The sequence below is a fragment of the Vanacampus margaritifer genome, chromosome 18 (genome assembly GCF_051991255.1).
Source record: "Vanacampus margaritifer isolate UIUO_Vmar chromosome 18, RoL_Vmar_1.0, whole genome shotgun sequence".
Classification (NCBI taxonomy): domain Eukaryota; kingdom Metazoa; phylum Chordata; class Actinopteri; order Syngnathiformes; family Syngnathidae; genus Vanacampus; species Vanacampus margaritifer.
Window position 1 is genome coordinate 3,049,604 of NC_135449.1, and position 20,164 is coordinate 3,069,767.

A 20,164-nucleotide genomic window follows, 5' to 3' on the forward strand; every position below is an offset into this window, starting at 1 on the left:
AAATAAATAAATAAATAATATACTGTTTGCCGATCCCAGTGAACTTGTTAAGACTCTTAATTGCTGTCAAATGTCATCAGATCAGCTTGTAATTTCTTGTGTTCATTTCAAATCTAAATCATTTTCTCCCAGGAAAAAAAAAAAGCCTTAAGGTCGGGTCTCTCTTGTTTCAAAGTAAAAAAAAAACGTTTGATGACGACAACGCTCTGAAAAAGCCTTTATTATTACTCAAGTACAAAAAACCACTTGACATTATTTTCATCTTGTTTTAAGTTTCTTGGTTGCTCTGTGATCAGCGTCCACGCGCTCCCCCGCCACACCGCCGCCCTTCGCATCAAGATCCTCAAGAAGCCGAAGCTGCTGTTGCTTAGCGACGGCGAGCGCCCACAAACAGCGCTCCAGCCTTTGGGGCGTCCAATCAGGCTGAGGGTCCGCTGAGGAAGGGGAAAAAAAAAAAAAGGTTCGCTAAATGACGTCAGAAAGAGAACATAAGACACAAAGCTGAGATACAGTTGATGTAAAAAGTCTTTAGAAGTGAAATTTTGAACCTTGGTTCAGTCTTTTGGTCATGTCCACCATCTTGTCCAGGTAGAGCTTGTAGTGTTTGGCTGTATACTGGATGGGTTTGAGGCCTGGCACGCTTTCCAGCGCTTCGTCCGACATGAACGCCGCCCGATCGGGAGCCGCCGCAGCCAACATAGCTGCAAAAAAAAAAAAAAAACACAACATGGACGCCATTCTTCTTGCCATGGTGCAATTGGCTCGTTTTAGGACCCGATCTGCCTGATCCTGCTGGACCAACGGCGAGCCTGTTTGGATTTTTGTGCGGTGCCGACAGACCTGACGCGGTGGCCGGGCCGACTCCTTTCAGCGAGCTGAGTTCGGTGATGGCCGCAGCCACGTCGGGCAGGAGGCTGAAGGCCTTCCGGGAACATCTGGCCACCGCGTCCTCGCTGTTGGAGGACGCCAGCTGCTGCAGGCGAGGCCGGAACTTCCCCCTCTGCCCACAAGGACGCAACTGAGGTGCTGTGTGTGTGTGTTTTTGTTACAGGTTGATATGTTCAATTGCAGGAGGAGCAACTCACAGTGAGCTTCCACTCCATCAGCTTGACCACCTCTGCCAGTGTGACATGTTTATCGTCACCTCGACTTGAGATGACAGTGGGCAGCTCCTCTTGGTACCTGAGTGCACACAACACTCGGCTCACTTCCATTGACACGCACACACATTTCCATTGCAGTCAATTATTATTATTATTTTTTTTTACCACTTGTCAAGGTGAAGAAGCTTCCCAGGTTTTTTGCTCTTGCTTTTGGCTTCCACAACGTCCCAATATTTACTTTCAACTCTCCTCCATGTGGCTGGATGCTCGCACTCGAAAAGTCCACTCATGGCCGCACAACAGCTAACAGCATCGTCTGAAAATCAACATAGACCTCCACAATGTATCACGGCGCTGTTAATTAAGTTTGTTGACACGATATAACTCATAGTCGGCCACACCGCACTCACACAAACCTAGTGAAGATAGTTATGTGACGTTTCCGCATGACTTGGGCCGAACTCTCGCGAGAGTATCGTTCCACTATTATTTCCGGCAATGCTAGCAAACGTAAACGGTCAGCATGTTTGCTAACGTTAGCGCGTGGTGTTTTTTCATTGTTTGCTCTCTCGTACCTCCAATAATGTAATAATTTCACAGTTCGGTTATTATTCGTAGTGTTCGTGAGGCCGAGTTAGTCGCGCGTGCGTTTGCTGGGTTTAGCCACCTAGCATTAGCATCCCAGTACAGCAATCTTTATGGAAATGCAGAGTTGAGCTATTTCCAGGCACAGGACCTCAAACTCTAAACATGAAGGTAAGTGTGTCACAGTACAAAAAAAAAGTGGCCAAACATGCCGGGTTATTATACTAGGACAAACGTGCAGTTCGGTATATTATTATCAAGATTAACAGTAAGTTGAGACCTCGTTTTTAATGGGATACTAATCATAACAGTCTACCGAATAGACACAATAAACAACACGTGCCACCAGAAAAGTTGCCAAACTTTTGTAGGTATATATATATATAAACATAAACCTAGTTTCATTACATGTTTAACAGGAAGGAACTTAAGTTGAAATAACTTTAACATTTAAAGCGGCATGGTGAAAGTGGTTAGCACATCTGCCTCACAGTTATAAGGCTGGGGGTTCGAATCTGGGGTTCAGTTTGTATGTTTTCCTTTTTCTTATGTGGGTTTGCTGCCACTATTCCAATTCCTAGGATAGAAAATAGATCAATAAATCAACTATTTATCCATTGTCGTTACCCGGATTTGCATTGATTCTACTAACAAAACAAGCTAGTTTTTATAAGCGCAGTCATTATTTTTGCATTTGGTTGTGAAACCTAGTTGCTAGATTGGTCAAAAAGTCTCTATTTAAAAAATAAAATAAAAGCAGAATCAAGTAACTTTTTGTTTTGTTTTGTGTATTAGAGCCTCCAGCAAGCTGCCTTTCGTGGGAGGGCATGAAGTGGATTCTGAGCTGCTGCACAAGTTGAAGAGGTCAGCGGTTCTTGGCCAAGTTGGTAATGTATACTGCTACTTACTGTCTTTAAATACACATAGTTCTTCATTCAGCTGGGCAATATGGCTGTTAAAAAGAACTCACATTTTCCCACACAAATATGATTTCAAGAACGTTTTCCCTTTCGTTTAGCGAGAGGAAATTATTTTAACATTATTCAAAATAAGTTGTAGTTTTTCCTTTCAGGGATTTTCTTTGTCAGTATAACCAACAAACTTTTTTTTTTATGAGAATGTACTTATCGATAACCACAAAAATAATATAAAATACAGTAAACCTCAATTTTTTTTGCCTGTCACTTGTTATGATTATTTTTTTATTCCTATTAGCCATTTTCTGAAAACCTTGTCTATAAGTTTGAGTTTTTTGATGCTCAGGCCAAAGCAATAAAAGTATTACTTTGTCGCCATCTGGTGGAATTGTGGTGGTTTTTTGAATCGGTGGTCTTAGAATGGACCTCGTGTACCTAAAGTAAAAGGTCTACATTTACAATTTTCCTGTATTCCCTAATGTTTACTATTGTGTGTGTAAATGGCAAAAAGTACCGAATGTAGTCATTTATGTAACATAGAGTTATGGTTGTGTACATGGTAGATGCATGGTGTTAGTGACCAAATGGAATCGGTAAGATGTCACTGTATTTGGCGTGATTTCTGCAGGAACATGGAGAAGATGTCCCGGGTCACCACAGCCCTGGGCAGCAGCGCCGTCAGCGGTCGAACCATGTTCTGCCACTTGGACGCCCCCGCCAACGCCATCAGCGTGTGCCGCGACGCCACGCAGGTGGTGGTGGCCGGCCGCAACATCTTCAAGATCTACGCGCTGGAGGAGGAGCAGTTCGTGGAGAAGCTGAATCTGCGCGTGGGCCGCAAGCCCTCGCTCAACCTCAGCTGCGCCGACGTCATGTGGCACCAGGTGGAGGAGAACCTGCTGGCCACCGCCGCCACCAACGGCGCGGTGGTGACGTGGAACCTGGGCAAGCCGTCCCGCAACAAGCAGGACCAGCTGTTTACCGAGCACAAGCGCACCGTCAACAAGGTGTGCTTCCATCCCACCGAGGGGTACATGCTGCTGAGCGGCTCGCAGGACGGATTCATGAAGTGCTTTGACCTGCGCAAGAAGGAGTCTGTTAGCACGTTCTCAGGTAGTTAGCGTTAGAGCTGCGGTTGAACCCGTGTTAGCTGCAGGGGATATGTACATGGGTCTGGTAGAAGAAGTTTTAAACATGGATTTAAAAGTCGGCTACTTATTTCATCCGCGTGCGGCATAACAGCTAACAGCTGCTCCACCATGTTTGCTTTGCCGCCCATTGAAATATTTCCCACAGTTGGCTAATTGTATCCTATGAAACGGAACTGAAACTTTTTGTCTTGCAGGTCAGTCGGAGAGTGTGCGCGACGTCCAGTTCAGCATGAAGGATTATTTCACCTTTGCCGCTTCTTTCGAGAACGGAAACGTCCAGCTGTGGGACATCCGGCGGCCCGACCGCTACGAGCGAATGTTCACCGCCCACACGGGCCCGGTGTTCTGCTGCGACTGGCATCCCGACGACAGGTATTATTATTTTCATATATTTTTTTTTTGGGAGGGGGGAAAATGTTCGTTAAATTAATTAATGATTAAATAAATAAATACTTTTAAGTTGTCAGAAAAAGAGAGACCAAAGGTAGATGAAGGTTTTAAAAATTTCCCTAAAAATGCCAAAAAAGGAAGAAGAAAAGCAACAACTAAAAAAACTACCATAAAATGTCTTTGGAATTGCCAAAAATGTCAGAGAATTGAATTAAAAAGGCAGAAACAAAAACAATCAAAAAGTAATAATTAAAATGTTCCCAAAAAAAAGTCCAAAGGCAGGAAATGACCATAAAATGTCTTTGGATTTGCCAAAAAATAGTCAGAAAAATTATTTAAAGAAAAGCAGAAAATAAAGAGTTCAAGAAGCAACTATAAAATGTCTAAAACAAAAGAAGAAATCTAAAAAATTACCATAAAATATCCACACAATTGCCGAAAAATATCAGAAAATTTATAGCAAAAAGGCAGAAAAAAATGTCCAAAAAATAGCCATAAAATGTCCGTAAAGGGAAAGTAGAAAATTACCATGAAATTGCCAAATATGTCCGAGAATTTAATTTAAAAAAGTCAGAAAATAAAACGTTAAAAAAGTAACCATTAAAATGTCCAAAGGCAGAAAATTAGCATCAAATGTCTTAAATTGGGATTGTAAAAAAAAAAAAAAAAGTCAAATTAATTTTAAAAAAGGGCAGAAAATAAAACTTCACATTAGACACCGTTTAAATCACAAAGTTCAAATGTTTTGTAGCACCTGACAAGATTTTTTGTTCTTCATTTGTCCTAAAATGTCTCTTTTGACAGAAAAGGTCACTGACCCCTGGTCTAACATTTTTGATTGACTTCCACTTCAGGGGCTGGTTGGCCACAGGCGGCCGAGACAAAATGGTGAAGGTGTGGGACATGACCACCAACCGGGCCAAAGAAATCTACTGCGTCCAAACCATCGCCTCGGTGGCGCGAGTCAAGTGGCGTCCCGAGTGCAAGTTCCACCTGGCCACCTGCTCCATGATGGTGGATCACAACATCTACGTGTGGGACGTGCGCCGGCCTTTCATCCCCTTCGCCACCTTCGAGGAGCACAAAGACGTGACCACGGGCATCGTGTGGCGCCACCAGCACGACCCGCACTTCCTGCTCTCGGGCTCCAAGGACAGCACGCTCTACCAGCACATGTTCAAGGACGCCACGCGGCCCGTGGACAAGGCCAACCCCGAGGGCCTGTGCTTCGGCCTGTTCGGCGACCTGGCCTTCGCCGCCAAGGAGAGTCTGATCAGCGGCGACGCCAACAGGAAGCCGTACCCCGGGGGCGACCGGCGCTACCCCATCTTCTTCTTTAAGAAGCCGGATCCCACGGAACAGTTTGCGCACGTGTCGAGCGCTCTCAGCGTCTTCGAGACGGACTTGGACAGCAACCGCATGGATTGGTTCGTGAAGACGGCGCAACTCTACCTCCTCGGCGGCAAGCCCTTCGCCGAGCTGTGCGATCACAACGCCAAGGTGGCCCGTGAGCTCAAGAGACCGCAGGTACGATGACTGTCGATGGTCGAATAATTCAATTCATTAAAAAAAAAAAAGTAGATTGGGATATTTTTCGCATTAAATGCAATGTGCACCACAACAGTGTTAGAGTTATCCTGTTCCTCTGCTCGGACCCGACACGTAAACTTGCGCATGTAGCGTTTTTGTGTACATTTTATAGTAATTTTGGGGATTTCTTATTTTGCAATTTTTTTTATGGTTACTTTTTGGACATTTTATTTCATACCTTTTCTTAAATAAATTTTTTGACTTTTTTGGCAATTTTATGGTAATTTGGGGGATTTTGTTTTTGGACATTTTAAAGTTACTTCTTGAACATTTTCTTTTCTGCCTTTTTTTTTTATTCAGTTCTGACATTTTTGTTAGTTTTATGGCCATTTTGTGGTATTTTTCTGCTTCACCTGGTCCTTTTTTGGACATTTTTTGTCTCTTTTTTTTATTTGACATTTTTTTGCTAACAACTTAAACATTTGAACTCTGACAATTTCAGAATATTTAATTATTCTTTTTTTTTTTTTTCAAATCTAAATCATGAATTCATTTAAAGAATGTTATCTTAAAAAAAAGATACATATGTAAAAAAAAAAAAAAAATACTAATTAAGAGCCAATTAACTGCCAGCCAGCCAGCCAACTGACAGCTACAGCGTTTACTGGCACCCACATCACTCACCAGGCGTGGCCCCGCCTTTTAAAACCTTCCAAATCTAAGAGACTTGACTTGAATGTGAGGATGGCAACCCCTAGTGGAGAAAACACTCAATAACCTTGAGCTTTTTTTTTCTGTCATTCCCCAGGTTTCCACAACATGGACCATGCTGAGAATCATGTTCTCCGACCCAGCAAACATCAGCACTTCTGGTCCCAACCACAGTAAACTTGGCACCTTACCACTAATGAACAGGTACGTCTACGTTGCAACAATTGGTCTGTGCTCTTGCTCGTATGCCGATAATTGAGGCAAGAAACTACCTGGACGTGGTCAGCTTCAGCATGAAGGAGATCGGATCCGGCGTGGGCAACGACAGCAGACTGGAGCGCAACAAAAGCGACGCCAGACAGGACAACATCCACTTGGAGCCTGAAAACATCAGCAATAACAATGAAGGTGAGGAGGAACGATTCACGGTCGGGGTGTAACTTGGTGACATTTTTGGGGGAAACGTGCCTGTAAATAGCGAGCGCATTTTGTGGCGTTTGTCTTCAGAAAACGAGGAGACGGAAGGCAGCGAGGGCCAAGCCGAGTACATGTTTGGTGACGCCGAGCTGGATGACGACGATCTTTATTCAATGGAACATGACAACCAAACAGGTCGGAGATGATCCCAGATGGGGGAACCCCCCCCCCCCCCCGCCTAAAACGCTACATGCTCAAGTTTCCGTGTCGGGTTCCAGCAGAGGAACAGGAATGCACGCTGCCCCAGGAAGCCTTCCAGCTGCGCCACGACATCCTGGACAACCCGTCGGCCCCCGAGCACCTTCAGCAGGACAAGGCGGACTCGCCGCACGTCAGCGGCAACGAGGCGGAGGTCACGTGCCTGACGCCCATCGAGTCCTTCTCGCTCATCTCCATCTCGCAGCCGCTCTTCACGCCCGACCTGCCCGCCAGCTTCTTCTGCCCCATCGTGCGCGAGATGCTCGGCCACTACGCCGAGAAGGGCGACGTGCAGATGGCCGTGTCGGCGCTCATCGTCTTGGGGGAGCGCATCCGCAAGGAGATTGATGACCTGACACAGGTGGAGACGCTGATTTTATAAGGGCAGCCTTGAGGTGTCCCTCTGGGATCAATCTTGAGTCCACTTTTTTTTCCTTTTTGATTAATGACCTTCCCTTATTTTTTCAGACTGTTCTTTTTAATTATATATTGATATTTACACCTTAAAGCCTTCCTCTTCCAATCCAATATTTACAACATGACTGGAACACCCTCGTAACGTACGTTTTTTTACAACACATAAGTAAAATGAGCAGAAATTTGGCTCACTATTGCAAATGGGATATCCAAGTCTTTTCTGATTTTTTTTTTTTTTTTTTTACTTGCGACCACTTAAAATGTTCAAAGGCATCAGACCTATCCATACATTGATAGTTTTTATTTGTTTTTGATGCCCTCTATGGACAATAAAAGCAATATTGTCCTTAAAGCGCAACTAATTATCATCTGTATTTATAAAACACATTAAAAAAAAAACATTGGAATATTAATGCATGTGCGCACTAATCACAGGCCTGAGCTCTCGATCCCGAAGAATGGAGACAAACCCAAAAATGATAATTAACTCTCTAGCGCCATCTGGTGTATTATGGCTTTTATGACTCTAAAGTCCCCCCCGTACGTTTAGTGGATGCTCCAGTGAAGGGATAAATTGCATAATTGTGGGAAATGCACTATACAGGTTTACAGTGCATTAAAAAAAAAAAAAAAAAAAATTATGATTTATAATGGAAGTCAATGGGCCAAAATTTGGACTTTTATACACATGTTTACAATAAAAATGTGTTTCCCACATAATGACAATAGTAATTTTGGACGGTGCCATTTTGAACTTTAACATGTTTTGGACTATTGAGTGCAATTTCAGCTCACTCAGTGATATTTTTTTCTCTCACATGCTTTATATTTGATATTAATATTAATAAAAAGCAAAAAAGCCCCAAATAGGACTTTTTCCTTATATGTTTTCAACCGGCTGCTGATCGCACTTTGCGATTTTCAGGAGCACTGGTACATGTCCTACATCGACCTGCTGCAGCGCTTCGAGTTGTGGAACGTGTCCAACGAGGTGATCAAGTTGAGCACGTGCGGCGCCATCACCTGCCTGAATCAGACCTCCACCACGCTGCACATCAACTGCAGCAACTGCAAGCGGCCCATGAACAACCGGGGCTGGATTTGTGACAGGTTAGTGGGAAATAAAAAAAAATAAAAAAAATTGCGGTATATAATACAGGTGGGATGAAGCCGTTTCTGAACTGTTTGCGTCGTGCAGGTGCCACCAGTGTGCCAGCGTGTGCGCGGTGTGCCACCACGTGGTCAAGGGACTGTTTGTGTGGTGTCAGGGCTGCAGTCACGGCGGCCACCTGGAGCACATCATCAACTGGCTCAAGAGCAGCCCGCACTGCCCCGCGGGATGCGGGCATCTGTGTGAGTACACCTGAGGTCAACGCGGACGAGGCTAGTGATCAATCACCTGCACACACACACACACACACACCAATAAGACCTCATCCTTCCTTTAGTGGAGGCTTTTCTCACGCCTGGTGCTGGTTTCCTTTCATGTTAAGACTTGAAGGAACAATCAACAATTGTGATTACGCTTGTACTTGAATGTTCGGATTTGTATATAAACAGATGTGATTTCAGAATTATTTTTTTTTTCCAGACAACTTGTGTAAAAAGAGCAGAATCAAGAGGTGTCTGAACGTGCATCTTTCTATGCAATAAGCAATACACATTGAATGGAAAACTGAAATTTGTCAACTTTTGATTTGGAGTCAATGATTTTTTTTGGGGGGGGGGAATACAGCATCAATATGATGGGATTATATTTCAAACACGTTACTTGGTACTTATAAACACTAGCATTGAACAGTTTTAAATATCAATGAAAGGAAGAGTCAATAATTTGAAATAATTTTCATTTTTAATTGACAATACTTTCACAATGCTGGAAATTTTTGTTGTTTTTTCAAAGAAAACATTCAGCAGGACATTTGCAAAACCACAGCATTTTCCTAACACGCACAGACAGACGGGCAAGCTCATTCATAGATGAGGTGGGGGGGGGGGGGGGACAAAATAAAGACCTGCATATGTGTATCATGTAAAAAAAAAAAAAAGATAAATTATTATAAATTTAATTGTTTATATTTGCTACATTGCTGTTTAATAAAATGTATTTGTAAGTTTTTAATTTAACTTTTTTTTGCATTTTATTATATATTATATATGTATTATTTGTTATCTAATATTTTAATTATCATTACCCAATTAGTCAAATTGATTTTAAAATGGGGTATTCTATCAATGTATTATTTTAATTACAAAATTGATGCTTGTTTTTAAAATTTTAATAAAATAAAAACTGTAAAATAGTTTTATTCTTTTTCTGTTAAAAAATATAAAATAACAGTATTCTTTTTTTTTTTAATAACAGTATTCTTAAATGTTTTTGTTGATGATTGTCTGATTACCAATTATTTAATAAAATTAATGTTAAAAAAAATCTAATTTAGTCATCATTAAATTCTGCAATTATTTACTGGTTTATTTTCTTAATTTTGTATTTTATGTGGAATTGTTTAATACAGGAAATTTTATTTTTGCGTGAAAATAAGAACAATTCAATGAAAAAAAATATACAAATCAACCAATTTTATTATTACAAGAAAATAGAGGAAGAAAATGGCAAAATTAAAGCACTAACGTGACACTGTACACTTGATACTGTACTGTCAATCCTCAGTAGGCGCGATTCAAGAACAGAGCAGGGCCGTGTGTGGCCCGCGGGCCCATCCTTTGCTCGCTAATAGTCGAGAACCACGTTGACCAACGCAAGCGCACGAGGGGTCCCGTCCACGTCTGGCGAGCTCCCGTCCATCGGATGGGTTGCGTCCGGCCTGGTCTCCCTCGACATAGTTTAGGGTGGTCATCTCACCCTCCGTCATTAATGCAGAAGCCACTGCGGCAAAGAATCAGAAGTCGGACGGCAACAAGTCGGCAAATAATTCAATTATGAAAAAAAGAGAAGTTGAAGCAAAATGTCCGCCTCAAAGCTTGGCAGTGATCGTTTTCCCGTACTGACTAATGTCTGTAAAATGTAGTCACGCTCAATCGCTGACACCCACGTCACTCACCAAAGCAGGCCCCGCCTTTTAAAGTCAAAACGCGCTCAAGTTACAGATACGACAGTTGAATATGAGGATGCCAGCACCTTTCATGACCGTCCCGTCATAATGGCGATATCGCTTTATGGTTTGACTAACCTGGAAGGATTAAGGCCTTTCCCAACTGTCGGCCACTTTTTCAGGCGCGCTAAGTCGCCTCAGACTCTGAAGCACAGTTTGTAAGGTGTTCGCTGTTCGGACGAAAAGAGTCGGCATCAGAGGACTAGAGGGGCTATGCGACTTCATTTGGTGACGGTCTTACCCAGTTCTTCATCGTGCAAGTTGAGTTCCTTCACAAGCTCGGATGCGTGTGTGGGAAAGCCGGAAGCTACAAAATAAAATCTCATAAGGCTCATCAAATTCAAACACAAATGTTACTACATCAATATGTACAATGGTTTGTGTTACTAATATTTCCATTTTTATTGTTTACAAGAAATCAAATATACATTTCAGTTAACTCATTTGCTCCCAAAAACGTATAAATATGTTCTATTTGAAATGTTTGAAGTGTCCCAAAGACATATTTATATGTTTTTTTAATTTTTTTAATGCAAGAGCATACAGAAGGCTTTGAAGCAGCCTCTCAACTGCAAAGGACAGTTGAAGAAATGGTAGTTATTACACAAACGGCCAGCAGGTGGCAGCAGAGCAAAAGAGATCAACCATGTTGAAAAAAAAAAAAAAGCTCTTTTCCCCTGTGTTTTAAACAGATTTGTGAATAATGATGAAACTTAAGTTATATTCTAATTGCTACAAAACAGAAACGGATAGAAATGTATATATTTTCTTTTGGTAGGTTCCATGTTTTTATAGCAATAGAACACAATATTCTGTGGGCCTTGCAAAATCAAGTTAAACAGCCGAGAAGAGCGAAGGGGCTTGCTTCAGTGAAAATGGCTGGAAGTGTGAATGAGTTTAATCAATTTTGGGGGAAATGACAGGACACTTGCCTAATGTAAACGTTCAGCGGACATGCCGATGCAAAATGTCATTCCCGACCACTCACCCGCGTCACTTTTGCTCTGAAGGCCATTTAACAAGGCGAGCAGTTCCGAGCGACCCGCTCGGGCCTTGGCCAAGGTGGCGTTCATGTCCTGGGTCAGCCGGTGGTTCTCCACCAGCTCGCCGTGCACCCTCCTCCACGCCATCTTGTCCTCTATCAGGCATCCCTCCATCACCGTGCGCAGCTCCTTCTCTTGCGACACCTGACTCTGCAGGCCCTCCGCTTCTTCGCAGCGCTGACGTGGCGCACAAAAAGGACGAGGTGAGCGGATATACTTTTTTTTTTTGTTTGATTGGCGTCCCGGTGGGATTTCGCCGATGTAAGCGTTACCTTGTGCAGCTGAATGGCCATCTCCTGCATCTCGGCCTCCAGCTGGTCAGCGTAAGACTGCTCCAGCGCGTCACTGGGAGGTCGAGCGCTGCTGTGCCACCTCGCGATAGCTGACGTCATCTTGCGCTTCGGCCCAAATAACCTGGAAAGTCCCAAAGTTGTTTTCCTTCAATAACTTGGATTTTGAGTTTTATCCATGAAAAAATACAGATTTTTTTTTTTTTAGATCAGATTTTTTTTGTGTGTGCTTTAGTTATTGTTATTTAACTCATTCGCTCGCAGCCATTTTCACTGAAGCAACCCCCTTTGCTCCCGGCTGTTTTACTGGATTTTGACTGATTTTTGCAAGGCCCACAGAAGATTGTGTTCTATCGTTATAAAAACGTGGAACCTACCAAAAGAAAGATTAAAGTCTCTTCTTTCTATCTGTTTCCGTTTTGCAGCAATTAGCATTAGAATATAGCCAAGTTTAATCATTTTTCACCAACATGTGGGGAAAATTGTTTTTTTTTTGCAAAATGGACGTACAGAAAAAAATTGGGTGAATTCAGAATTAGCACAACAAATATCTAGAAAATTTTACTTACATCTCTGATTAACTCTGTGACTGCCAAAAACGTTAAATAACGTTTAGTAAAATCCTAGGGAGGAGTGCCAAAGACGTTAAAAGACGTTTGTTTCAAAACAGAGGTGAAACTAACAATTTTCTATTGTTGATTACTGAAAAACGGAATAAGGTAGAAACAAACTTTTTCTTTCTGATGAAAGATGAGAGTCCAATCTTTCATTTGGTACTATATGTGTTTCCATAGTCCAAACACATAATTTTCTGTGGACCTTGAAAGATCAGTCAAAATGCTTAAATCGGCTGGCACCCACGGCATCATCCCTTTTCTGAAAACGTCTGGCAGTCAAAGAGTTAAAATGAAAAATTGTTTTAAAAAAAGTGTTATTTTTCAAAATTATTATTTTTGTTTTGTGTACTTAAGCAGGCCCTTACGTGATGCCAATCTCCTTCAGGTCATTCTCTGTCAGGGTGAGAAAAATACGTAGATCGATGTCTTGCTCTTCAAGTAAAGGAAGGTACTTTGAGAAGCCGAGTTGTTCCAGGAATTCGGCCAGATCCTACAAGAATAAAAAAAAAAAAAAAAGGTAAGACATTTTAGACTTTGTGCAACAACTGAAGAAAACAAAACGCTGACATGCCTTTGGACCGCTGTAGGATGCGACGACATGCGAGCACGCGCCGTTGCCGCCGTGGCGACTTTTTCCTTTGGAGTGATGAGCCTTGGTCACGCGGCGCGAGCTGCTCTTTTTGCACTGGTCCGAGTCCTGGCAGGGAGAAGAGCGTTGGTGAGCGACGAGGACGCGACGTCTGTTTGCCGTAGCGTTCGGCTCACCTCGTTGCTCTCCACGGAACCTTCCCAGCCGATCACGTGAGGCAAACCTTCGCTGCTGCTACTGCTGCTCCTCATGGTGGGCATGTCGTTGTCCAAGAACGGACTCTCGTCTGCGCACATTTTTTTTTTTTTGCTACTCAACGGCGGGACCGCAATATGACCCGCATTGACCCCACGGGAGATGACCTCTGACCTCTGCTGCTGTTGCTGTTGCTCTGCCCGTCCAGCTCGTTGATGGGCGAGGTCACGTCGCGATAGCGGATGCCGTCGCTCTGTCCGCCGAACGTCGCGGCGCGAGGGTCTGACATCAAAAAAAAAACCAAAATGGCAGCCTGCACATAAAGCGTCGTCATCTCAAGCGCGGCATTTACCGATCGGTCCTCCGGTCCGGCCGGCGCTTCCAACTCGGAACTTGGCGATGGCCTGCGGCCCGTCGTGGATGCTGACGCCTTTGGCTCGGCTGCGGCTGGCTCGCGGCCTCGGCGGGGCGCTGTCGGAATCCTCGGAGGAGCTGAGGTCTTCAAAGGGGCCTGACGGGTGGCAGCGGACAAACGTGAAGTTTCCACATTGAAATGAATAGAAGTGCCGTTGAAGCCGCTACCGGTTTTGTTCCTCGGAGAGCGCGAGTCAATGAGGCTGGCGATTTTGGTGTAACCGTACAACATGGCGAGGGCTCGGGCCGTCTCTCCTTTGGCGTTGCGCTCGTCTGCTTTCACCTTCTGTCAGCGAATTCAACAAACATAAGAGCAGGACTCGTGTTGGCCTTAACATTTCAAATTCAACCCAGTCGTTTTCTTTACAATACGTTTTATCCATTAGTCTAAACAAGGTACTCGTGATTAATATTGCGTTTATGGTATATGAGTTAAGTGGCAAAATCCAGCTGTTTTATCCACTTCGGGGGGCGGCCATTTTGTCACCAAAACTGCAAAATTTTAAAATAAATGACTAAAAGTGAAAATAAAAACTGATAAATAAATACAAGTAAAAATAAATACAAAAATAAAAAACGAGATTCAAAGACTAAAAACAAATATAAAAATAAATACAAAAACATATATAAATATAATTAAATATCAATTAGAAAAAATAAAATCGCCCCCTCACTTGAATAACATTTCGTCCTGGCAGAGCGTCTGCTGCATGAAATAAATAAATGTGAAAGCAGAGCAATTTTATTTGTTCTCATTGATATTTAATTATATTTATTTTTGTACTTATTTGGGCTTTTATTTTTTGAATCTCGTTTTTTTTTTTGTATACTTTTATTTATTTAGGGATACATTTTTGTGTTTGTTTTTATTTCCATTTATATATTTTTTATATCCGTTTTCATTTTCACTTTTAGTCATTTATTTAGTCAATTATGTATTTTTAATTTGTTTTTAATCAGTTTTGGTCCTCCATACATTGCAGCCATAAGAGACCAATCGGAAAATATTTAGGCTGCCTTCCCCTTAAAAAATAAAAATAAAAATGGGGGTCCTCGTGTGATGACCACTGAGGTGGACTACATAAGGTCCTCACGTGATCGAGCAGGTACTGAACGATGATTTCGTGTCCAGAGGCGGCAGCCTCCATCAGTGGAGTAAATCCGGACCCAGGCTCTCTGTGGGAGAATAAAGCAAGAACTGTGTCATAACGACAGGGACACCGTATGGTAATTATATCGAATGTGTACCTGACATTGGCATCTGCGTTATTATCAAGCAGAAATTTCACCATCTGCTGGTGACCCGTGCTCGTACAATGGAACAAAGCAGTCCAGCCCCGACAGTCTTTCACCTCCAACTCAGCACCTTGCTTTTGGAAACAAAAAACAACATATTTTGACTTGGCCCTGATCAAAAGGGGGGGGGGAGAGAAAATCAATTCGCTGTCAGTTTTGTACTTGGAGCAGAAAGTAGGCGATGCTTTCATTCCCACAGCTGGCAGCCAGCATCAGAGGTGTCTGCCCTTTGGCAGTGGCGGCGTTGACGTTCACGGCAGCCTCCAGCAGCAGGTTGGCGATGTTGTCGTGGCCGATGTACGACGCGTACATCAGGGGCGTCCATCCTCCCACGTTCTTCCCGTTCAGGTCCACCTCGCGCCTTGGAGAAACACAACCGGCGCTTTGATTCACTCGTTCTTGTTAACTTCACCGATTGAGGAATTTGTAGCATACGATCAGTTTTAGAGGTCTTGTGCTACATACAAGCAAGCGAGCAAGCGGAAGTGAGCGTCGTCACCTTTTGATGCATTCCGCCACCACGTCGTACTGTCCGATGGAGCAGGCGGTGTGCAAGTCCAGAGGGACGTCCAGCTCCTCGGCGCTCACCAGGGACTCTCCCAGCCACAGGGAGAGACTGACGCCCAGTTGCTCGGACTCACTAGCCTCGTCGCTTAGCTCCGACATTGTCTTCTTCTTTGTCAAATGTTTAAAGAAAAAAAAACACACGAAGCTAAAATGACACCTCGACAACAGTTCTGAGACCAAGTTAGCTAGCTTAAACTTCGCTTTTAAACAGTCTGTCACCTACCCAGTAACGACTTAGGTCTTCAGTGGTCTAACTTTATACTGAAGTATGTCATGTAGCCAAAGTAATGACAAAAAAAATGATATTTTATTTTGTTTCTCGCGGCTAGAACTTTTCTTATGTTGTGAATGCGCTAGTACAGAAGCCCCGCCCTTTCCGGTTCTTCGTGTTTAACGGAAGTGACGAATTGAAAAATTTGGTTACTGTGCTTGAGTGCATTTTTGAGATGTCGACGAATATTTAAAATGCTGCCATGTTGACAAAACAATTACTAGATCACCTTATTCTATTAATATGTTCTGTGCATCGTCATTTTACCTAGTTGTAATTCATTATGTTCTGAGTCCAAAAGTAACAAAACGGTTATTTAATTAGATTGATAATGTAATTATAATTCTTAAATTATACAGTAAAAAGAAAAATATATATATATATATATTATCATTATTAATTTAGGAGAGAGGTATCAGAACAGATTGACATAGATATAGGGGACTTACAAGGTGAAAATGCAGTTGCTATACCAACATGGAGGAATGTGAGGCAGGGAGCAATAACGACAATGACACAACAGACTCAGAGAAGCAAGATATTCCCCATCCATGGCATTATTGAGTAGAATTGTTTGGTAAGGTCATCTCTAAGAATGATTTGTGGTGAATGCCTTTTGTCGTGCCAGCCTAAAAAAAAATAATGCTTCTGGCATTTCATAAAAAAAATAAATCCAATTTTAGTGTAAAAACACAAACTAGTAAATGATTTTTTTCTGTAATATCATTAGCTTCACAAAAAACTGTTTACAAAACTATTGAAATTGGACAATCCGACATTTTTCCAACAGTCCAAAATTATAAAAAGTTGAAGCGAAACTCCTCTTTTGACGCAGTGAACACAAAGGCAGACGTTTCTGGACAAGCCTTCGGGTTTGCATCCTGAACTTCAGCTGGCGCCCCGTTCTCCTCTTTGGTTTCGGCTCTCCGATGAAAAAAAGATTTTTTAGGTGACTCCGACTTCATTTGGACCCGAGCGGATGTACGTTCTGGTAAGTAAGAGGGAGGGAAACAATCAAACGGCTGTCATGTAACATCACACAAAGATCCCGTTATGTATCATCCACCATTTTGGATGAGTCTGAACTGCTTGCTCTTCTCTTCGTCCATTTTTTTCCGGTAGTCTCCCGCCATGGCCCTCATCACCTGCCGCTTCTTGATCAGAGGAGCTTTGGAGCTGCGCAGGGTTTTGAGTGCATGAGACGCGTCCTCCCCTGCACAGAAAATAAACCTTAAATGTCCGCCAACACAGCACCACAAAGTTTATACATGTTATACATATATTTTTTTTAGCCCATATATAACCCATTTGTGTGAAATCCCTAATACAATCCAATTATATCCGGTACTAACTCTGCTTTGGCGCGGCCTTCTGTGACTTCATCCCCAGTTCCAGCTGCTCGATACACCAGTCCAGTTGCCTTTTAAACTGCTCTTCTGCACTCTGGACGACACAATCACATCAAATCGACACAGTGAAGTGCTGATTATTTCGATGTAAAACATTTCAGCAAACACTAACCAACTCTGTACTCTCGGCTGCTTGACTCCCTTGAGTTGCACTTTTCTCTTGAGGTGCCTCAGCGATGCCAGTTGCTTTTTTCTTTCCAGGTTTATTCTTTTTCTTCGTTTTTGACTGTGCAGGCTGTTCACGCGCTGTACTAACCTCTGGCACAGTAGATGAAGTGTCATCTTGGATTCCTGAAGTCTCCGCTGCCATGTTGAAAATGGTCTGTCCTCCCAAAAGAGTACGTTTGGTCACCCTAATTTATCATCAAAACGTGTTCAAAACACAAATATGAGTGCCTATTTCATGACTGCAAACGAGCAGAAGTATCTACAATATGACAGTGTGTTCATCTCGGCCAATATACTCAGTCAGACACACGAAAAGTTCATTATAAACACGCTTCAAAACATTCTGATTTTCGATTCCTGCCGTATGAAACTTACCACGGGTGTCACGCCAAACAACGTCCGTGAAGGAACATTTCTGCAACCGTACAACTGTTCCGGCTGCATAATGTTGTTGTTTTTTTGCCTAGATCATGTTTATGTGACCCAAATGTTTGGTCTGAATATTTTTAAAAACAATTTATGAACCAACTTTGGTTACTTTTATCGTGTGTGTTTTTTATTTTTACAAATCCGACTACAGGCCAGCGTGGATTAGATTTATAATGACAGAAGCTACTTACTCTACATCTAAATGTCAACAAACAAAAGTGGAGGAAATGGCAAATAACGAAATAGATAAGGCAGACGGTTCAGGGTTTATTAACAATTGTTTTAGTTTTTTTTGTTTTTACCTGTTTGTTTTTTTACCAAACAAAAACAACACGCAATAAGGTATGGCAAGTAATTATGTAATGGCGCCACACAATACTGTACTCCAGTATCTTCTCAATTTTAAAACTGTGAAGACAATACACACAATAAACAAATAATGGGGTTTGTAGATGAATTTTGATTACAAAACATTTTTTAAATGAGTTTTAGGACATGTATATTATACAAACACATAACTGTGCATGAAATTGTATGGTTACGAATACTGTATGAAAGGAAACGTTTGGAAGGGCGGGCTCTTTAGTCCTTTCAGCCAATCATATGTCGACTACTGTTGCCTTTGAGCCAATCACGAGGTCCAAAGGCGGGTACTCTGACGCTGTAAATCCAGCGCTTGTGACCGTTGAGCAGCAGTGTACTATCGACGTCAACAGACGAGGCACCGGTCAACTTCTCGGAAGGCAGACAAACGTAAGTGAACGTCCACACGCTCTCTCTTTTCAAACCGCGTTATCGTTTTTAATGTAAGATTATTTAATTGTCCGTTTTACACGTTGGTGTTCTTAACTAATTTGTAGTATGTCTTTTGTCAACAGTACGGTGCGCGCGCGCCATAGCAACTTAGCAAGGAGGCTAAAGCTAACTTTTGTTTTCTATTTAAAAAAAAAAACATTAAAACAAGGCTACTCTAATTTTGTTTTGAGTGCAAGAAGCTTTCTTTTAAACTATACATTGCGTATGAGGAGGGAGTGGATTTTTGAGTTAAAAACAAAAATCCCCTCAAACATGGCTACATGGCGCCATTTTGCTCACTTGAAAGCGAAACGTTGGCTCAGGACGGAACGTGCGTGACTGCCTTGTGCATCTTAATGGTGCCACTTCATTTATGAGCTTAACCTTTATCCCTAACCCACATCTAATTGTCTCTGCGGGTTACTGACTAACGGTGCTGTTGTTGTTTTCGCGCTTATTTTGGTCGCGGGAACGCAACGACTTAATTGGCGCCATTATTAATTTATTTTAAATCCCAAACCATTGTGGGCTAACTTGATTGCTGTGCCCCCCCCTTTTTTTTTGTTAAATAGTTAAACCAGTGACTAATGGCGCGTACCAAGCAGACTGCTCGTAAATCCACCGGAGGAAAGGCTCCCAGGAAGCAGCTGGCCACAAAGGCCGCCAGGAAGAGCGCGCCATCCACCGGTGGCGTCAAGAAGCCCCACAGATACAGGTACACCCCCCCCCCCCCATCTTTTTTTTTTTTTGACATAAGGCAAAACGCGAGAGTGTTCATAAAAGTTTCCTATTCTTTTACTAGGCCTGGCACCGTCGCCCTGCGTGAGATCCGTCGGTACCAGAAGTCGACCGAGCTGCTCATCAGGAAGCTTCCTTTCCAGCGTCTGGTCAGGGAGATCGCGCAGGATTTCAAGACGGACCTGCGATTCCAGAGCGCAGCCATCGGAGCCCTGCAGGTCGGTTTACTTCCAGATTGTGGTGGTGGGGGGGGGGGGGGGTAAACTGTCCAGTAGTGATTGTTTTTACTTTCACTTTCAGGAGGCCAGTGAGGCTTACTTGGTAGGTCTGTTTGAGGACACCAACCTGTGCGCCATCCACGCCAAGAGGGTGACCATCATGCCGAAGGATATCCAACTGGCCCGGCGAATCAGGGGAGAGCGTGCATAACTTTTTGTGTGTGTTTTAATAGTTTGGGGGGGGGGGGTAGAGAAATTCGACTGGTTTTGTAAATTGTGACAGTTACAAAAATGTTTTAGCTCCCAGTTTGTCACATTTCTTTTTTTTACTTTCCCTCTGTTATTTACAATAGTAGTGCTTCATGTTCATATGATACACTTTTGAATCTTCATCTGTGAACTCATTTTTCTGCCCTTTTTTCTCTTGGCAATTAGTGACTTTTGTTATCCTGTGTGTGTGTGTGTGCATGTCATGGGATTTCTTCCTGTAAATAAACTTTCCACTACCTCAGCTGAAATGTTTTGTTTTT

General features: G+C 42.7%; 5 protein-coding genes across 13 annotated transcripts; 2 read left to right on the forward strand and 3 right to left on the reverse strand.

Moving 5' to 3' along the window:
* Window positions 1–204: 204 nt before the first annotated feature.
* On the reverse strand, window positions 205–1,577 carry LOC144038092 (uncharacterized). Of its 3 annotated transcripts, none has more exons than XM_077550239.1 (6): window positions 1,520–1,577; window positions 1,269–1,419; window positions 1,086–1,182; window positions 841–1,000; window positions 549–701; window positions 205–434 (listed from the first exon to the last, which is right to left on the reverse strand). In XM_077550239.1, exons 2-6 carry the CDS (start codon window positions 1,391–1,393, stop codon window positions 259–261), a joined length of 711 nt encoding a protein of 236 aa, XP_077406365.1. In that variant the 5' UTR covers window positions 1,394–1,419; window positions 1,520–1,577; the 3' UTR covers window positions 205–258. The 3 variants fall into 3 exon arrangements, with proteins under 3 accessions (XP_077406365.1, XP_077406364.1, XP_077406363.1); XM_077550238.1 differs by having other exon boundaries at window positions 1,514–1,572; XM_077550237.1 differs by having other exon boundaries at window positions 1,269–1,559.
* Window positions 1,571–9,463, forward strand: wdr24 (WD repeat domain 24). 5 transcript variants are annotated; one of them, XM_077550231.1, is made up of 12 exons: window positions 1,571–1,859; window positions 2,484–2,575; window positions 3,234–3,718; window positions 3,951–4,128; window positions 5,001–5,673; window positions 6,485–6,591; window positions 6,674–6,795; window positions 6,895–6,999; window positions 7,086–7,423; window positions 8,405–8,589; window positions 8,678–8,832; window positions 9,071–9,463. In XM_077550231.1, the coding sequence occupies exons 3-12, from the start codon at window positions 3,238–3,240 to the stop codon at window positions 9,130–9,132; spliced, it is 2,406 nt and encodes an 801-aa protein (XP_077406357.1). In that variant the 5' UTR covers window positions 1,571–1,859; window positions 2,484–2,575; window positions 3,234–3,237; the 3' UTR covers window positions 9,133–9,463. The 5 variants fall into 5 exon arrangements, with proteins under 5 accessions (XP_077406357.1, XP_077406356.1, XP_077406359.1 ...); XM_077550230.1 differs by having other exon boundaries at window positions 2,484–2,552; window positions 7,083–7,423; XM_077550229.1 differs by having other exon boundaries at window positions 1,572–1,859; window positions 7,083–7,423.
* On the reverse strand, window positions 9,313–16,285 carry anks3 (ankyrin repeat and sterile alpha motif domain containing 3). Of its 2 annotated transcripts, none has more exons than XM_077550235.1 (16): window positions 15,830–16,285; window positions 15,539–15,711; window positions 15,202–15,400; window positions 14,992–15,113; window positions 14,838–14,919; window positions 13,912–14,029; window positions 13,682–13,840; window positions 13,504–13,611; window positions 13,311–13,420; window positions 13,117–13,242; window positions 12,911–13,035; window positions 11,911–12,052; window positions 11,584–11,815; window positions 10,837–10,902; window positions 10,674–10,765; window positions 9,313–10,369 (listed from the first exon to the last, which is right to left on the reverse strand). In XM_077550235.1, exons 2-15 carry the CDS (start codon window positions 15,703–15,705, stop codon window positions 10,683–10,685), a joined length of 1,839 nt encoding a protein of 612 aa, XP_077406361.1. In that variant the 5' UTR covers window positions 15,706–15,711; window positions 15,830–16,285; the 3' UTR covers window positions 9,313–10,369; window positions 10,674–10,682. The 2 variants fall into 2 exon arrangements, with proteins under 2 accessions (XP_077406361.1, XP_077406362.1); XM_077550236.1 differs by having other exon boundaries at window positions 15,539–15,714.
* Window positions 16,286–16,402: 117 nt separating this feature from the next.
* c18h8orf33 (chromosome 18 C8orf33 homolog) lies at window positions 16,403–17,920 on the reverse strand. 2 transcript variants are annotated; one of them, XM_077550241.1, is made up of 5 exons: window positions 17,830–17,920; window positions 17,399–17,639; window positions 17,230–17,320; window positions 16,944–17,090; window positions 16,403–16,865 (listed from the first exon to the last, which is right to left on the reverse strand). In XM_077550241.1, exons 2-5 carry the CDS (start codon window positions 17,594–17,596, stop codon window positions 16,675–16,677), a joined length of 627 nt encoding a protein of 208 aa, XP_077406367.1. In that variant the 5' UTR covers window positions 17,597–17,639; window positions 17,830–17,920; the 3' UTR covers window positions 16,403–16,674. The 2 variants fall into 2 exon arrangements, with proteins under 2 accessions (XP_077406367.1, XP_077406366.1); XM_077550240.1 differs by lacking the exon at window positions 17,830–17,920 and having other exon boundaries at window positions 17,399–17,819.
* Window positions 17,921–18,511: 591 nt separating this feature from the next.
* Window positions 18,512–20,145, forward strand: h3f3d (H3 histone, family 3D). Its single transcript, XM_077550243.1, has 4 exons — window positions 18,512–18,636; window positions 19,251–19,393; window positions 19,481–19,634; window positions 19,717–20,145. Exons 2-4 carry the CDS (start codon window positions 19,266–19,268, stop codon window positions 19,843–19,845), a joined length of 411 nt encoding a protein of 136 aa, XP_077406369.1. The 5' UTR covers window positions 18,512–18,636; window positions 19,251–19,265; the 3' UTR covers window positions 19,846–20,145.
* Window positions 20,146–20,164: the final 19 nt, after the last annotated feature.

Excerpts from the sequence above, each read along its gene's own strand:
- LOC144038092 (XM_077550239.1), bottom strand. The coding sequence starts at position 1,393 with ATGAGTGGACTTTTCGAGTGCGAGCATCCAGCCACATGGAGGAGAGTT. Across the intron at positions 1,001-1,085 it reads TGATGGAGTGGAAGCTCACT|AGGGGGAAGTTCCGGCCTCG; the intron begins GTGAGTTGCTCC and ends CCTTGTGGGCAG. Across the intron at positions 435-548 it reads GACCAAAAGACTGAACCAAG|CGGACCCTCAGCCTGATTGG; the intron begins GTTCAAAATTTC and ends CCCCTTCCTCAG.
- wdr24 (XM_077550230.1), top strand. The coding sequence starts at position 3,238 with ATGGAGAAGATGTCCCGGGTCACCACAGCCCTGGGCAGCAGCGCCGTC. Across the intron at positions 4,129-5,000 it reads GACTGGCATCCCGACGACAG|GGGCTGGTTGGCCACAGGCG; the intron begins GTATTATTATTT and ends CTTCCACTTCAG. Across the intron at positions 5,674-6,484 it reads GTGAGCTCAAGAGACCGCAG|GTTTCCACAACATGGACCAT; the intron begins GTACGATGACTG and ends GTCATTCCCCAG.
- anks3 (XM_077550235.1), bottom strand. The coding sequence starts at position 15,705 with ATGTCGGAGCTAAGCGACGAGGCTAGTGAGTCCGAGCAACTGGGCGTC. Across the intron at positions 13,841-13,911 it reads CTCTCCGAGGAACAAAACCG|GCCCCTTTGAAGACCTCAGC; the intron begins GTAGCGGCTTCA and ends GCCACCCGTCAG. Across the intron at positions 11,816-11,910 it reads TGGCCATTCAGCTGCACAAG|CGCTGCGAAGAAGCGGAGGG; the intron begins GTAACGCTTACA and ends GCGCCACGTCAG.
- c18h8orf33 (XM_077550241.1), bottom strand. The coding sequence starts at position 17,596 with ATGGCAGCGGAGACTTCAGGAATCCAAGATGACACTTCATCTACTGTG. Across the intron at positions 17,091-17,229 it reads GAAGGCCGCGCCAAAGCAGA|GGGAGGACGCGTCTCATGCA; the intron begins GTTAGTACCGGA and ends TTTTCTGTGCAG. Across the intron at positions 16,866-16,943 it reads GTTCAGACTCATCCAAAATG|AACGTACATCCGCTCGGGTC; the intron begins GTGGATGATACA and ends CTTACTTACCAG.
- h3f3d (XM_077550243.1), top strand. The coding sequence starts at position 19,266 with ATGGCGCGTACCAAGCAGACTGCTCGTAAATCCACCGGAGGAAAGGCT. Across the intron at positions 19,394-19,480 it reads AAGAAGCCCCACAGATACAG|GCCTGGCACCGTCGCCCTGC; the intron begins GTACACCCCCCC and ends TTCTTTTACTAG. Across the intron at positions 19,635-19,716 it reads CAGCCATCGGAGCCCTGCAG|GAGGCCAGTGAGGCTTACTT; the intron begins GTCGGTTTACTT and ends TTTCACTTTCAG.